The 17,515-nt window shown below is 38.5% G+C and overlaps 1 protein-coding gene across 3 annotated transcripts; it reads right to left on the bottom strand.

Annotated features, from left to right (window-relative positions):
• Positions 1 to 413: 413 nt before the first annotated feature.
• On the bottom strand, positions 414 to 16,941 carry LOC140795868 (MLO-like protein 9). 3 transcript variants are annotated; one of them, XM_073148642.1, is made up of 16 exons: positions 16,754 to 16,941; positions 15,703 to 15,760; positions 15,257 to 15,492; positions 14,467 to 14,583; positions 14,267 to 14,327; positions 13,477 to 13,565; positions 6,584 to 6,658; positions 6,418 to 6,506; positions 5,731 to 5,780; positions 5,605 to 5,645; positions 5,341 to 5,514; positions 3,307 to 3,342; positions 3,137 to 3,204; positions 2,058 to 2,118; positions 1,046 to 1,447; positions 414 to 906 (listed from the first exon to the last, which is right to left on the bottom strand). In XM_073148642.1, exons 1-15 carry the CDS (start codon positions 16,898 to 16,900, stop codon positions 1,058 to 1,060), a joined length of 1,692 nt encoding a protein of 563 aa, XP_073004743.1. In that variant the 5' UTR covers positions 16,901 to 16,941; the 3' UTR covers positions 414 to 906; positions 1,046 to 1,057. The 3 variants fall into 3 exon arrangements, with proteins under 3 accessions (XP_073004743.1, XP_073004733.1, XP_073004751.1); XM_073148632.1 differs by lacking the exon at positions 414 to 906 and having other exon boundaries at positions 955 to 1,447; XM_073148650.1 differs by lacking the exons at positions 414 to 906; positions 16,754 to 16,941 and having other exon boundaries at positions 955 to 1,447; positions 15,257 to 15,445; positions 15,703 to 15,756.
• Positions 16,942 to 17,515: the final 574 nt, after the last annotated feature.

Genomic DNA, 17,515 nt, shown 5'->3' with positions numbered 1-17,515 from the left:
GAAAATAAAATTGTGGGAACAAAAAAAAACAATACACCATGTATCGTTTATCTATTAAGGCTTTCTGAAATGAACAGAGTAATGCTAATAGAATTAAAAGCTATATCAGCAATTAAATTATAAAAACCTGTCACTTGACATGGCGAGTTTAAAATATCTGTGCATCAAGTTTTATAGACATCTGAGTTTATAACAAAATCTTAGCTGAGTTAACTAATTGAATAGGAGTGTTTCCAACTACCTTTCTGTGCAGTGTTTACATAGGCATCATATGAACTATGTATCTCAAGCAAAAGTGACTGCTGATAAATTCATTTTTAAGAAACATTTCTACTCATAGCATTCTTCATTGGCTAATTCTGAGTAAGCATCTAGTCCATTTCCTTTAATTCTTCAAACAACAAGGGCTGAATACCTGAAATACACTTGTGTAGCATATCTTTGAGCTTATTTGCAAAATCCAATGGTTAGGATATATAAGAACTTTATTTGAAACTCTTCAGAATTCCAAGTCTCAAAGCGGAGTTTCTTTTGGATATTAATAAACAGAAGAAAAGGAATATGAATCAAGATATTAGGACAAATCAGCTGATGATGACCAAGATATGATAGATGCAAAATGAACCTTTAGTTACCTGAACTCTAGATACATTAAACAGAACCCGATTGACAAATTAGGGTGCAACTTTCAAGCTGTTTCTGTCATTGCAACAAGATCAACAATCCCATGGCTGGGTTCGGAATACTTTACCTTCAACATTCATGAATTTCTTCCTTGAACGAGTCAGGTTTCTGATGATTCCTGCAAATGATCAACTTGTTCGCTGCTTTGTTTGTTTCTTTTCTTAAATGTAATCTGGTCTTATGAGGACATTTTCTGGATTCATATCCTTTAAATCTTTAATGCTGTATTAAAAAGAAGAAAAGATTAATTACAGAACGATCTTTTGGAGTTAATTCAATTCTCTCTAAGCACCAGACTTCATGGATGACAAGAACAAAATGTACATATGATGGCCGAGAAAGTGTCATCTTTCTCTATTACCTAAGTGCACTGTCATGGATCTGAAAGCTTTATAAGTGTGAACTGGTCTTCCTTATTGTGGTCTGATACATGCTGCTGGAGTTCAATTGATCCAGTTAACAGGTCAGTCTGATTAATGGGGATTGATGCTACTTCAGAGTCAGTATCTGGTATGTCTTGGTCTGAGTGATGCCTCCTCCTTGAAGGTGATGGCGCTATGCCTGAGTGCCCGATAGATTTGAAGCGATTGAGCTGGTGAACAGGAGACTTATTTGGACTTTCTTTTGGACTTGTAGCTGGGGACCTGGATGATGGAGAATTTACTGAACCCTTCGGGTTCTTTTTCTTCACAGCCTGGTGCCATTTCTTGATAGCTTTGGACGTTTGCTCATCAAAGATTGATCTCTTCATATGTGAGCCCATCTGAATCAGGAAAAGGCACAATATTCCACATTACAATTCTAGAAATTCTGGTCATGGAAATGTTCAGATATAATAATATAAAGTTTCTATGAGTTACAAACACCTTTCTCATCACGCATGCAACTCAGTTGAAGTTTATTATGGACATAATGCTATATATGTTCCCTGAAATGCATCTGGAGTATTTTACACTCTTACTAATCTAGTCTCATCAATAGTTAATTAAGAAAAAGTTGACTGGGCTAGCATTCACAGGGAACAAGGCCTTTAGGTACATACTAAAGCATGTGCCTGAAGAGATATCAGAGGCTCAGAGCTATAAGAAGAATTTTGATATAAAAAAGATGGAACCTGAGGAGTAACAATTGAAATGCAGCAGAAGAGCCTTCAAGAATCCTAGGAGATGAAGATGAGAAATGAGTGGCTTTTTCCTGAATCTTAGGCCTGTTTCTAGCCAACTACAGAGTCCTATTAGAAAGAACATATGACTTCATGAATATCTACTAGGTTTCGGCATTGAGCAGCATGCTAGTGGCAGTGTCAAGATGCAACATTTGACTAATTTATAGGCTCACCTGAGGCCCAAGGATTATTGACAACAAATAAGTACCTGAGATACAAGTGCATAAAGAGGAAGTGTGATATAGCTGCACAAAAATTGAACTCCCACGCTGCACAAAGTCCAATAAGAACAGGCGTAAGTTTGCAGAAAAATGAAGCCCAAAAGTCAACATGTAGAAACTCGAGATGAGAACCAATCCACTTTCTTGGGATTTAGAACATGTAACTAAATAAATTTAATGAATACTACCAAATAAAAACAGAACCCTTATGAACATGCAGCAGAAGTTCTAGTGATGATTTCTAATAGAACCTAGGAAAAATTATTAAAAGTGCCTGGCCTTTTGTTTTTTTATCGTTTACATCTTACTGCATGGGATTTTATAATTCAACCTTTGCATTTTTCTTTTAATGCCTCAAAAACGCTCCGGGTTAATTTTACTCTAGCAGTAACCAACATAATAAAGAATATTTCATTACTTTTGAAAATAAAATACCCCTCATTTGACTTTAGAATCTAATTTTTCATTTCCTTACAGTACCTAAAAAAATTTAGTCAAAGATTTTAAGATCATTTTACATCTATATTTATCTAAACTCATTCATTTGGTAAAAAAACATTTAGTCAAAGATACTGGGGTCATTTAGCATCTATGTTTATCTTAACTTATTAATTTGGTAGCTGAACAACACTAAGGACAAATTGTTTTTGAGGCATTTTATGCAAAATTGTAGAGGTCGGATGATACATATTAATATGGTAGAGTGCAAACGATAGTAAAAGCAAAAGGTAGGATGTTTTTAATAAATTTCCCTAGAATCTAAGAAAGAACTTTATTAAGACTTCTTGGTGCATATTTCCCATCAAATAGGACACAAAAATAAAAATAAAAAATAGAATACCCCCCATGATTGTCTCAAAATATGTGATCTATTTTAGATAATAAATCACTAGCATTTCCATATACACCATTATATCTGAGCAATGACACATACTGAGGCCCACTATCCTGTATTAAGAACTTCTATCTTCGTTGCAAAAATATCAATGGGTAAGTTTATTTAATATGTAGTAAGGAAATGTATGTTCATTTATTTAATATGTAATCAGGAATATTTAACACTTACCCAAGACAGACTCTCACAATAATAAGCTGAAGATTCTCGTGAAAGCATGACTTCAATCCAAACTCATACTGTTGAAGGAAAATTTGAGGGAGAATATGAATATTATGATCACGATACAAAAAAATAATGCATCTAACAGAGAAACAAGCATGAAAGGAGAACAAAATTACCCATATCCAGACAAAGTATATTATCTGAAACGCATTCTGCAAAAATATAAGCACAAATGATCTTGAAACAACTCTTGAAATGTACAGAGAAAATTATCATAAAATGTATAAAAAATGCTTCTTAAAATAAAATTTATGTAAAAGTGCTCCACACAACCCTTTACAAGGCATCTTTTTAGGCAATTTTGTATGCTTGTCAAACAAGGAATATGCCAGAGTGATTTCTGGAGAACATAGAAATACTAAATTACAACTAAGCAAAATCTCATCTATGTTTTACAGATGTAATAAACCACTTTACGAATTTCATCATTTTCCTCATTTAGTTGAGAATATATCAAGCTTGAAAACCCAATTTCTATCTAGGCACAGCTTGCCAATGCCAGACGAAATAACTGTAAATTGTCTGTCACTTTCAATGAAAATTCATCTAGTTTGAAAAATAGTTGGACAAAATATAAAAGAAATAAAAACAGTAAATGAACCAGCCAAGGCTCGAGTTCTAGAATAGAATGATGCATCTTGATGGGTTATTTTGACCCTAATCTATTCCAAATACTTAATCAGGTAAGCTCAAACTGAATAGTGAACATCTGAAAGGGTATTTCCATTAGCTCTAGGCCATGCTGGACTAACCCGTTTCTTTTGTGGAACATAAGGCTTGTCTCATAAAGCTGCCTAAAAGGTTTGAAGAAAGTTTGGGAATTCCAGAAAACTGCCTCCTGGAAACTAATCATAAGAATAAAAAAAATCTTCTACACATGATATTTCACTTCCTATTGGATATCTATAACTTGTTCCATGAAGATATAATTTGAACCTGCGGTGTCGAAATGTGTTGATATACCCATTTATTTTACACTACTGCCTTGCTCGTGCTGCATTGATGTCTCTACTCTGCGACATCATCATGGTATACAGTTTTTGCCATTCGATGATAGTCAGATGACCTAGTATCGTGATGAAAAGAATGCAGTATAATATTAGAGGTTTCAGGATTAGCCAAATAGTTAATACTGTCAATGAGATTTCTTTAATTTAGCTGCTAAATAGAAAGGATGACCAATTTTGAACTTAATTTAGCCATTAATTTAGCTACTAAACACAACTAAGATTGAGACAGCTGATTGTAGCTAAATATTGAAAATCCAAGCAAGGGACCTTCAGTTAAACTGAAGTTCCAGCTTCATCTTTGTTAGAAATTCTAGTTAAATTCCTGCTTCATTATCAAGGTCAAGCTAGGGCCAATGCTTTCAATTGTAAAGCTTCCATTTTGGAAGTTTGACATGACTGCCGTATATCCTTTTGTACTTCAACCTACTATCCTCCAGCTCTTTCCTACTGTACAGCATCTGATACTGTAATTGAGGAGGCTAAATTTGAAGAGGTTGCTTTGCTGCGAATGTGAAAAAGATGCATTATTCGAAGGGATAATTTTACTAATAAGTAAGATGCTGATTCTCAGAAGTTGACTCAATCTGTTCTCTTTTTTTTTCTGTTAAAATTTCCTTATGCCCTTCTCTCCCTTTACATAGGCATGTAGGAAATTGATCTTGAAGCACTGCTTCCTATCACCTCAATCATACTGACACATTAATGTGGGAGGGGTGGAAAAGCAGCAATAGGTGCTAGATTTACTCTTTTGGTCTTTTATACCTATCACATTAGATGGCCACATTCAGTAGGGGCCGTGGGATCCTTTATTTCGAGGGAAATAAGGCAATATCCTTTATTTTGTACATCTAGAAATAAAAATTGCAGCTAGTCCTAATGATTCATAAATCATAAGCAGAAGATATAATTCCTACAAAACAAGTCCCTTTTTTTAAATCTACACATTTAAATAAAGTTCCAACAAAGAACCAACAAATGTGCATGTCTCTAACTTACCTAGACATTGTAAAGACCATTGTATTTATTAGTAGTATACTGAAAGTCTTCTGGCAAACAAGAGATAGAGTTAAGATGAACTGAGACAGCAAGATGAGCAGCTTATCTTTCCACTTAGTCCGTAATAAAGAGGAAAAAAAATACCTGAAATAATGTGAAATGAATCAGAAACAGAACAAACTGAGGACGTTCGAACCAGAAGTGATTGTCACTGAGTTGGACAAGAGGAATTCCTTGAATAACTGCATGTCTTTCCTTGATTTCAAGGGCCATCGTCGAGATGATAGCCTGCAGCTTTGTCCCAACTGCCAAGATTATCTGCATAGACAACCAGAGAATAAGAAACAGATTGAGGGGAAAAAGAAAAAGAAAAAAGCGATAAGCGCCTAACTACTGAGGGATCCTTACAATCAGGGGCATAACTGATATCCAGAACAATGTCTGCCATCCTGAAAGGACAATAGTTGTTAATGAGAAACAGTAGAGCTTCTGGTCCTATTTCATTTTGAGAATTGTTGTCTAAGTAGGTCTCACCCTTAACATTGAGAAGCAAAAAAATTACAGCAGAAGCCCATAAAATAGGACTGCCAAGCAAAACAGAACAAGCAAATGTTGAGTGACAAATCAATATCAAATAAAGATCAGGGTATAATAGGAAAAGGAAACTGTAAACAGAACTTTGATTGAGCAAAATGACATGTTATCAGAAGATTTATTCTGTTGAAAGTAAGAGAACAGTCAAATAAACAAGAAGTGTCTTAATATTGTATAAGCATAGCTCAACAGGAAACAGAAGAGAAGGTACTGTATTTTTCTGTATCATTACACCTACCGGACAAATGCTTAGCTTCAAACATAGAAAAGAATAATTCTCTTGGAACTTAATGCATTAAGAAGAAGTAACATAATCCAAGTCCCACAGTAAGAGTAAAATTAAAACATGGAACCAGTCTAGAGAAATGATCTATTTGTATTTCTTGTCAATTTAAAAACACAATACTCAATTAGAATAAATTTTGCATCATAGAATTTAGCTGCACATAGAATTTGCATCTAAAGTTGTATGATACATCAACCACTTTACTTATTATTGTAGCTGAAGGCCACAGAATGGAAGATAAAGGAATAAATAGAATAGCCTCTTCGTATCTTCAAGGCTAAATTTTTTGTTAGTTAATAATAACATCTAAGTTAACAAGAAATGAAGAGAATTTCATCTACCTGATTCCCACAATGATCTTGAAGTCATCCTCAAGTGACCTTTTTATGTATTTTTGAAAATCAAATTTACTACCAGGAGCTAAATGGACCTACAAGAACAAGACAATCAACATAATTTACCTCACTCGCCATTTCAAAGTTTTGTTTCTAAGTTGACAATACTCACAGTGATGAAACCGTGACGCAGAGCCAAGTAATCAGCCTTACGAACAGATCTGAAAAATTGCCTGAAGAAACTAACCTGCAAGAGATGAAATTAAAATTCATCAAATCCATAATCTTAAGGCTTCCAAAAGAAGTAAAATAGAATCTGAACAACAAAATAAGCATGATTGGTGTAAGCATTGACTTCAAATAAAAGTGTAAAACACAACAGTTATAACTTCATCACATCCCATCTGAAAAGAAAATACATTTCAGTGCAAAAGAAGTGCATATGAATCCGATGGACAACACTTTTCAGACATTAATTCAAGTACAATAAAAGTATCTCTATTGATTAGTTAAAAGACGCAAAGTTTACAAGAAGAGAGTATATTTACATTGAAGTGACTTTCGAAGTGTGAACCATATGGTGTGATTATAGTGGATTTAATCAACATTAGTAAAGGTGGCCATACTGATGATTTAGGTAGCTTAGACAGTAGTATCTAAAAGCAGTGCATATATTCTTTTATTCTGAAGCATCTGAGTTGGCAACTGTCTTAGGGCATAAAACGAGAGTGGGATCCTGTTGAGAGTTAGATTAATGCAATTGTTGAGAGTTTGATGCAAATCGGATTAGATCAGATTGCATCATGAGAACATTAGGCTCGATGGATCGAGTCATGTAAATACTAAGGCAAGTTCAATGAAGTCACATAAGTCACTAAGATAAATTCAATTAAGTCCTGTAAGCCCCTAAGATAAGTACTAATTCGAGCCACATGGATGCAATTTACCACATCCTAAGATATTTGAAGGGTTTTCCAGAAAAAAAAGTTGTTCAGAAACAATGGTCACTTAGGCATTGAAGCTTATAGTGATTCTGATTAGGCATGCTGCACCGATGATAGAAGGTCCACCTCGGGCAATTAGTAGTAGCACGGCCTACAGCCAAAGCCAAGTATAGAGCAATGGTGTTGGGAGCCTCTAAATTGTTTTGGTTAAAGGCTCTCCTGGTGGAGTTGAAGATAGACCGAGGTACTCACATGAGGCTCTTGTGTGATAACAAGTCAGCCATTAGCATTGCCAACAACCCAATGCAGCATGGTAGAACCAAGCACATTGAGATTGATAGATTTTTTAGCAAGGAGAAGCTGGATAGAGGACTACTGAAGCTAAGTCATGTTCTGACTGAATATCAAGTGGCGGATTGCCTCACCAAGGGTCTTACTTATTAGGCCTTTCTAGATTATGTGACGAGATGGGCTTGGTTAATATCTTTCGCCTATCTTGAGGGAGAGTGTTGAGAGTAAGATTAATGCAATTATGTAATACGCCAAGGGGCTATTTGAAAGATGTGTACCACTATATAAACCAATTAAGCAATATAGAAGAAGAGAATTTGACCTAAATAATCTACAGATCTGTTGAGATTATTGATTTTATAGGGGCCTATCTGAAAATATGCCCTCATATGCTTGTAGGCTATATAAGCCGGTCATTAGGTCAATGAATAAAGTGAAGATGGACTTTTAAACTCAATATGGTATCAAAGCACCGGGTGGGTCAGCCACGAGCAAAAACATCTGTCGGACTCCAAACCCCATCGACGTCAATCTCCGGTGCATAGGAGAGAGGTTTCCTGGCGACGACGGGCCGTCTCCGCTCCTGTCGGTCATACACGCTTCCCGACGGCTACGGATCCTTTCGGCATCGTCGTCGGGGGTTCCAGCCCGACGACCGCTGATCTTCTTCCGGTGAGCAAGATCACTTTTCTTTGGTCTCTGCAGCCAAGGCCAAGGCGGACGCCGATGCCACCAAGGAGAAGCGGAAGAAGGACGAAGCACGCAAAGGCCGAGAAGAGTAAAGAGATGGAGGCTGAGAAGAAGGTAGCAAAGCAAAAAAAAAAAGGATGAAGCTTTCTTACCCTATAAAAAAATTAAGAAGAGGAAATAGCTTTCTCACCCTATAAAAATCAAATTGCGACCATGAAAGCACTAGTTTGTCCTTGTATGTTTGAATGAGCTTTCTCTCTGACGTCTAAGAAGAAGGATAAAGTAGCAACGGAGGAGGACGATGGAAAGAATGGGATGAAGCTGGACTCCGGAAATGGTCTTGATTTGGAGAACTATTCTTGTACCCAGTCATTACAAGAAGTTGGTATTGTGCATGATCTGTGTGATCTAGATTTGGATCCTTGAGATTGATCGATGGAAGATATTATGAAGAAGTTGAGTGAGACTGAACTCAAGACCTTGCTTCTGGTGTTAGGTCGGCAAGGCGAGGGGTCGATACTGACACATCCTCATCCTATGAGGCTAAATCTTTCTCCAGTCGATCTGAAACTTGATGGACCAACTACATACTTGAGTTAGTCATGTTGGATCAAGGCTGCCCTAGTAGGGAAGAGACTAGATGAATACTTGACAGGAGTCAAGATTGAGCCAGCAAGTGACAGTGCTGAGGCAGATGAGTGGAGGACCACACATGCCTTGCTTTATACTTGGTTGTTGAACTCAATGGTTCCAAAGATTGCTTCATTAGTGGATGGCATTCGACAAATAGTGGTTATCTAGGCGAAGCTGAAGAGGATCTATGCTGGGGTTGAAAACCACATAAGGGTGTTCTAGATCCAGCGAGACATAGAGGCGGTGGTGCAGGGTGATAGATCTATTCAGGAGTACTCAATGGAACTGGAGCAGCAGTGGCAAGATCTTGATCATTTCTCACTTGTGTCGAGCTGTAGTGATCCGGAATGCAAGAGCAGGGAGTTCAATGCAAAAATGAGGACTATGCAGTTCTTGGCTCATCTGAATCCGACCTTTGATCAAAGGAGATAAGTCCTTCTAGCCCAGACAAAGATCCCTTCACTAGATGAGGCCATCTCTGCGATGATACAGGAGGAGAGTCGCATGAGGTTGCACTCTGAGCCAGGTGAACTTCCAGGTGCTCGATCACCATTAGCTATCGTGAGCTCAGGCATGACAGGTGCACAGGTGGAGACCCGTAAATGCTACAACTGCGGAGAAGTGGGACACCTGAGCAAGGCATGTCTGAAGCCACCAAGGGAGAGAGAGAGGTTGGAGAGGGCTGCCTGGAGGTCGTGGTCGTGGTCGTAGAGGAGGCAAAGATGGGGGCTACCAAGCACATCTGATGGTAGACCTACATGTTGAGGAGGAGACAGGCTTCACTGAGGAGTAGCGTGAGTTGCTCAAGATGCACAAGAGGAAGCAAAGAATGGCAAGAGATGGAGAAAGAGAGGAGACATCTACATCTGACCCTAGGGTTAACCTTGCTACCTTTGCTCATTCTGCCACAGGTATTGCACATACTCTTGCCTCTATACCTCCCACGAGATTACTAGATTGGATCATAGATTTTGGTGCATCTAAACATGTGACAGGGGCCTCTAGTGAGTTCACCTCTTACACTCACTTGACCTCTCTAGAGAGCATTTAGACCCTAGATGGTACAACCCAGCCAGTGGTTGGTAAGGGTATTATTAAATGTACCAATTTAGTAACATTGTCCAATGTATTGCATGCTCCCTCATTTCTAGTAAATCTTTTGTCTATCAGTGCTATTATCCTCCAACTAAATTATGTTATTTCCATTGATATTCCTAAGGTGAACTTCACGGAGAAGGAGACGGGCCGGAGACTTGGGACTGGCACGTGGCATAGAGGATTGTGGTACATGGACAGAGGAGGTTTGGATTCAACATTGACATTTGTGGTAGAGGGGGCTAGAGTAGGAGGTTCTGGGATGACTATGGGAGATGTTTCTTCAGCATCATCGGCGTATGGGTCATATTTCATTTTCTGTTTTGAGTCTGTTGTACCCTTCATTGTATAAAAGGGCAAATAAAGAAAAGGTAGTTTGTGATGCGTGTGAGTTAGGAAAACATACCATAAGCTCTTATCATAGCTCTGGGAATAGGAGTTCTGAGGTGTTTAATCTTATTCACTCTGATGTATGGGGGCCTTGTCTGACAAATACAATCAATGGTTATAGATATTTTGTGACCTTCATTGATTGCTTTTCTCGAGTTTCTTGGCTATATTTGATGAAGAACAAGAACAATATACTTGCATGTTTCAAAGACTTTCATAAGGCAGTACAAATCTAACATAGTGCAGTGGTTAAGGTACTGAGATCCAACAATGGAATAGAGTATACCAACAGGGCATTTGAGGAGTACTTATCTACACAAGGGATACAACATCCGACTACTTGCCCATATACACCAGCACAGAATAGGGTAGCAGAACGGAAGAATAGACACCTATTAAAGGTAGCTCCGTGCCTGATGATCTCAATGAATGTCCCAAACTACCTGTGGGGGCTAGCAGTCTTAACAGCTACTTAGTTGATCAACAGGATGCCCTCGAGGATATTAGATTGGAATTCCCCATGTGAAATGTTGAAGGGTGATAATGGAGTTCTCCCCTTGGAAGTGTTTGGTTGTGTATGCTTTGTGAGAGATAACAAACCAACAGTAGGAAAGTTGGATCCTAAGGCAGTCAAGTGTTGTAGGCTACTTTGCCACTCAAAAAGGGTATGCGTGTTAGAGCCCAGGAGAGGCGATTATTTGTGAGTATAGATGTGACTTTTCGTAAGTTTGAGGTGTACTATCCCTCGAGAGTAGCCTCACCCTTTGGTGACTCGCCACATAATGGAGAAATTGGGCGAGAGGGGGAGAGAAATGAAGGAGAAAGGCCGATTCAATTAGAGATGATATCAGGTCCTATTGTGAGAAAAGAAGTGGGTGAGGATGAGTTGGAAGTAGAGATGGCAGGAGAAGGAGGAGAGAATCAGGCCCAGGGGGAGTTGAGAGTGTACGAGAGAAGGAGAAAAGTGAATGAGCCTATGCCTACAGTACTGCTCGTGCCAAGTCCTTCGTCCCGGTCTCCTCCAACTCCTGAGACACCTGCACTATCCATCACAGACTTAGGTGATATGATTCCTCTCTCTTCTCTTCCCGTGAAATTAAGGAGGACCTCTCGCAGCAATGCGGGAAACCCTCCTGATCATTTTGGACATTATTCTAACCTCTCATCCACATACGGAGCATTTATTACATCATTGGACATTGTCTCTATTCTCAAGTGTTGGCACGTAGCAAAAGGAGACCCAAAGTGGAAGACAGTCATGCATGAGGAACTAAGGGCTCTTAACAAAAACTGCACATGGGAGTTGGTGTCACTACCATCTAGAAAAAAGACAGTTGGATGCAAGTGGGTATTCACTGTGAAGCAAAATTCAGATGGGCAGGTTGAGTGCTACAAGGCACGCTTGGTGGCAAAAGGGTACAGTCAGACCTATGGCATCAACTATGATGAGACCTTTGTACCTGCAGCAAAGATGAGCACCGTTCGGACATTGATCTCATTAGCAGTGAATGGTAGGTGGCAACTACACCAACTGGATATAAAGAATGTGTTTCTTCATGGGGACCTAATGGAAGAGGTGTATATGGATATACCACCAGAATGTGGCACAAACAGAACGGTGGGCAAGGTCTGCAGGTTGAAAAAGTCCCTCTATGGGCTAAAGCAGTCTTCACGAGCTTTGGTTTGACAGATTCAAGAGAGCTATGATAGGTATGGGGTACCAACAGATCAATGCCGATCACACCATATTCTTTCAAAGAAACAGGGGTCACATTACTATACTTGCAGTCTATGTGGATGATATGATCGTCACAAGGGACGATGAGAGGGAGATTGCCCAACTCAAGGTGAGACTAGGCAAAGAGTTCGAGGTAAAGGATCTTGGTATGCTTCAATACTTCCTTGGGATCGAGATAGCTCGAGGAGCGGAGGGGATTGTTCTCTCCCAAAGGAAGTACACACTTGATCTTCTTACTGAAACAGAAATGTTGGGGTGTAAACTTGCAGTTACACTGATCGACCAAAAATTCAAACTTAGTGCAGAGGCCGGAGAACCAATTGATCGCGAGAGATATCAAAGACTAGTAGGCAGGTTGATCTATTTGAGTCACACTCGTCCTGATATCTCATTTGCGGTAAGTGTAGTGAGTCGCTACATGCATAACCCATGGAAAGGTCATATGGACGCAGTGTATCAAATCCTGAGGTATCTAAAGAGTGCTCCTGAAAAGGGACTGATTTTCAAGAAGAATAGTCATGTGAGCATTGAAGGCTACTGTGACTTTGATTGGGTTAGCTGTGCCGATGATAAGAGATCCACCTCAAGGTATTGCATTTTTGTAGGAGGCAACTTGGTCTCTTGGAAGAGCAAGAAGCAGTCCGTGGTGGCAAGATCAATAGCAGAAGCATAGTACAGAGCCATGGCTTTAGGAGTCGTAGAGTTGATGTGGCTAAAAGGTATATTATTGGAATTGAGGTTGGATCAAAGGGCAAGAATGAAGTTGTGGTGTGACAACAAGTCAGCCATAAGCATCGCCAACAACCCAGTGCAGCATAACAGAACCAAGCATATTGAAATTGATCGGTTCTTCATCAAAGAGAAGTTGAACAATGGACTCCTAGTACTAGACCATGTCTCAACTAAAGATCAAGCTGCAGACTGTCTGATGAAAGGGCTCAATTCATTGGACCTAACGAGAGAATGTGACAAGATGGGCTTAGTGGATATTTGTCGCCCATCTTGAGAGGGAGAGTTGAGATTATTGGTTTTATAGGGGTCTATCTGAAAATAAGCCCTCATATGCTTGTAGGCTATATAAGCCAGTCATTAGGTCAATGAATAAAGTGAAGATGGACTTTTAAACTCAATAAGATCCTATTCTAGAATCATGTGTTGTCTAACAAACAATGTCTCATGAGTAAAGGTGGTCATATTGATGATTTAAGTAGCTTAGACAGTAGTAACTAAAAGCAATGCATATGTTCTTCTATTCTAAAGCATCTGAGTTAGCAACTATCTTACGGCATAAAACGAGAGTGGGATCCTATTCCAAAATCCTGTATGTTGTCTAACAAACGATGTCTCGTGAGTAAATCTGAATCTTGAAGGATCTGCAAGGTAAACACAACAAAAAACTGGTGAGCCAAAAGATGGTGAAGTAATACTGAGGATGCTAGAAGCTCCAAGCTAGAAAACAAAAACATAAAAAGACAAAGGTAGAACTAACTACACACAAGCAACATGGTGAATGGGCAAATTCTTAGCCCTATAACATGGTGAGTAAGTGAATTTTTAATCCTAACCACTCAGCTAACATGGTAACTTGGACTATAGTTTGCGAAGTGCTTTTTGGCGGTAGTCATAAGCTCTAAAATGACAATTGAGGATAAAGGATCGTATGAGCAATGAGAAAGATACAGTCTATCTAATACTTGAAAGATTCACTGCCATAGACAATAATAGCTTAATGCTCATTGGATTTTTACGTATAGTATACAGTATCCACAACAAAGAGCAGGGAAACTGTTAGCTAGCGAAAGTAGAGGAGTCAGTCTCATTGACAGCAAGTGAAAATCCTAGTAATAAGTAGCAAGAAACAAAAGTTCTCAGAGAATTAAGCCATACCCTCTTAAGTCAGAGCCTTTGTTAAACTGTATGCCAAATGGCTAAGCCAATAAAGCCATAATTTAGCTATTAAACAATAAACCAAGGTAATAGACTCTGGTTTCCACCTTGTGGTGATGAATTCTACTTGAAAAGGTACAACTCAAGAAAGCAAAGTTAGCAATAATTGATTTGTCAAGATCAATACCAGTGGAGAATTCATAATCTAGAGATGATGTCTCCCTTTCCCATTCCTTCCATCCGCGGATCTACAGGGAACGTTGTGTTTAATATAAAGTTATACTGCATTAATAATTGATGGAGAAAAGGAAAGAAAATATAGAGGCTTATATCATGTCCTCCAAGGACAAGAAAATGAGATTCACATTATTCCAAATCCATGCCCACCTTTGCTCTTCCCAATGCCATCGTAACAGCACTATATATTACATGAAAGACTGCCAAAAAAAATATGAAGATGTGCAACTGATGCAGTCCATTTAGAGAAATGAGTGATACTTTTCCCTGTTACAGTAGAAAACAACCAGGTGAGAAGAATATTTATAATATCTAAAGGCACATTGTGTTATAACTTATAAGATTCTTCACGAAGCACTAGCTAAGAGATGAGTGATAAGTCCAATATAACTAGAAAACAGAACACTAAAATGTTTTCGCATCAACGAACTTCAGAAGTCTGGTAATCTTTGTTGCTTGAAATTTTACTGCAAGTTGTCCCTATCAACAACAAATGGTGGGAGAACATGCAATTATGTTAGTATATCAAAATGACTGGGCATCATGTTTACAGCCATCTCAGGTAATGATGATTCAATGACAAAATGGTGACATATTAAAGTGCAGTTTTTCTTTTCAAATGTCAGGCTGCAAAGACAAGAACATTGAGCTCTATGATAGAATATTTACTTCGGAGATGCATCCAAATTAATCAATTCCACAGAACCGTGCATGCATGATGGCCTCCACAACCTTGACTATAGCATGCAATGACATTTTTCTATATTGCATCCACCATCTTATTTTCAAAGATCAAACTGTTATAATTCAAACAGTGTAGTGTCTTTGTCTATGACATTTTCTCACCAATCATAGAAGACAAGAAACTAGTTTTCTTAGTTTCCCAAAAATTATGAAAAGCAAAAGTTCAAATATAGACAACATTTTACGAATCACTTACTTCAGGACATCTAGAGGATGAAGCCTCAGTTAAAGCTCTATGATGCGAACTTAATTCCATCACCATATTCCACAAAAGCCTCCTGTGGTGATTTTTATCACTGTCTGCTTCTGCTGTCTCACGCTTAAGGCGGCAGGGCAACATAGTATCTGCAGCTTCCACGGGTATGCAGATTTTCGAGATGTAGTTCTGACCAAATGTCAGTAACAACGAAATAAAACCAAGAACCATCAACTCTGGACAAAGCACCAAAAGAATAGATAAAGATAAATACACAGCGCTTAATATAACTCCTAAAATGGCAAGACCAAATAGATATACAACTCTTATAAGAAAGACCTATGCATAAACGGAATAGGGCTTTAAAGGAAGCAAAGAGAAAGCATTATAATTTCATAACATGGAAAGTTCAAGTTCATCGCAACACCTGCATTCTTGGTTCTTACCAGCTTTAACCTTTTCAAGAGCTTCAAACATAGCCCTCTTGCGTTTCTGGGTGAATATCTGCAGCAAGTTCCATCTTATCAGCAAAATGATTTTGCAACTACACTAATTAGAGATGCAAAATGCGAAGATGTGGCATGCCAAGTAGCAGAAGAACTTCCAAAAGGACAGGACGTAGTTAGTATGCATGACTAGTACTTTAGTACATGTAATGCAAAAGGAAAATTATGATTGAGGACAACCCAAATTTAAGAAAACCAAAGTAGGATGGCAGAGGGAGAGAATTCAAGTAAATCAACCGACTAGAAACAGGAAGGAGACAGTGGTCTTACTATCAGTTTCCTTTTTCATTCAACTTCAACAGCTAATAATCTAATATAGAAGAAAAGCACTAGAAGTCTAGAAGACCACCAACATAAAGATCAAAAGCAACAAAACATAAATTACCAATAAACATCTATAATAATAAGAAAAAAGTTATATTCAACAACACTATTTTGAGTGAATTATGTTTTACAACCTGTCTACTTTAAACCCTATATTGTCTTACTAAAATACTTTTGCTTGTACATCTTCTCTAAATTTGATATTTGCATGTATATCCCCTCAAACCCTTGCAAGGGAATTACATCAATGCTCTTAAATTTGGAGTGGCCGAGCACATTACATGAATACACAAAGAAAGCGTTTTTATTAGATTTTATGTTTCACCTTTTAATCCATGCCATTTCATTAGTTGCTATTAGAATAGTTTAAGTAAATAAAATATACAACTCTAAGCAGAAAATGAAAAGCTACAATATAAAAATAAAATGTATGCCATAAACACATTACGCGTGATGCTAGATATAAATTTCCTATTTCCAAACCCAAAATTAGGAGGGAAAAAGGAATATTTTCTCAGACAACAAAAGGAGATTACGAGAAAGCATAACAAACTTAGATGGTCCCAATGAATCATTTCATTCTCGAAAGTCGAAACCAAAATCAGGAAACCCAATAACAAACGGACCCAGAGAGGAAACGATAGATGAGATGGATTCAAAGTGTTACCTTTCCGATGCGATGAAGGCCTTTCTCGAGCAATATGGAGATGAGAATGATGACGGCGCAAACGGAGGCGACCGCCCACGTCGGCGTCTGGTCGAGCTCTCTCGTATTACCAGCACCTCGACCACCACCTTCTTCTCCCCCTTCCATTATCACCTGATCCACCAAATGCTCACCTCTTGTTCACGTACGTTGGTGAAAGACGGAGAACGACGAGAGGAGAGGACGGCGAAAAGATTTTTGAGCCATTTTAGAATGTCATGGCGTGGGCCCAGAGGAATAGGAGATTGGCAACGGCAATAGCGCGAGCCCGAATTGATGACGTGGACTCGATTTCCACGTGGCAACCAGATAAAATTCGACCTGGTTAATACTTAATTCAACTCAACTTCATATTGGAACGATGATTTCGTGTTACCCTCTAATGAGACTAATGACATGTTTAGTATGTTACATTGCAACATGCATCACCTATTTATGAAATCAACTCATTTATTCGATTCATTCTAATTTCAATCTGATTCAAGCATCAGAAGCCCCTACTAAGATTTTTCTTTTTCTTCTTTTTTAATTAGAGTAAGATGTTACAGTTCCAACCAACAGTTGGGGAACTCCAACGTTGTCACAGTAGGCCAAACTAGCTAACTTGTGAAGCCAAGGCATTTGCATACATCGATTGCATAGGGGCGGTTTGCCGCACTCCAAGGAACGGGACCAAGCCGAAGCCCAACACTCCGACAAGCTTCCCGACCACAAAGGTCGTCG

The sequence above is a fragment of the Typha latifolia genome, chromosome 1 (assembly GCF_019914945.1).
Source record: "Typha latifolia isolate L0001 chromosome 1, TyphaL0001v2, whole genome shotgun sequence".
NCBI classification, from domain to species: domain Eukaryota; kingdom Viridiplantae; phylum Streptophyta; class Magnoliopsida; order Poales; family Typhaceae; genus Typha; species Typha latifolia.
This window is presented reverse-complemented; position numbering and strand designations above follow the sequence as displayed.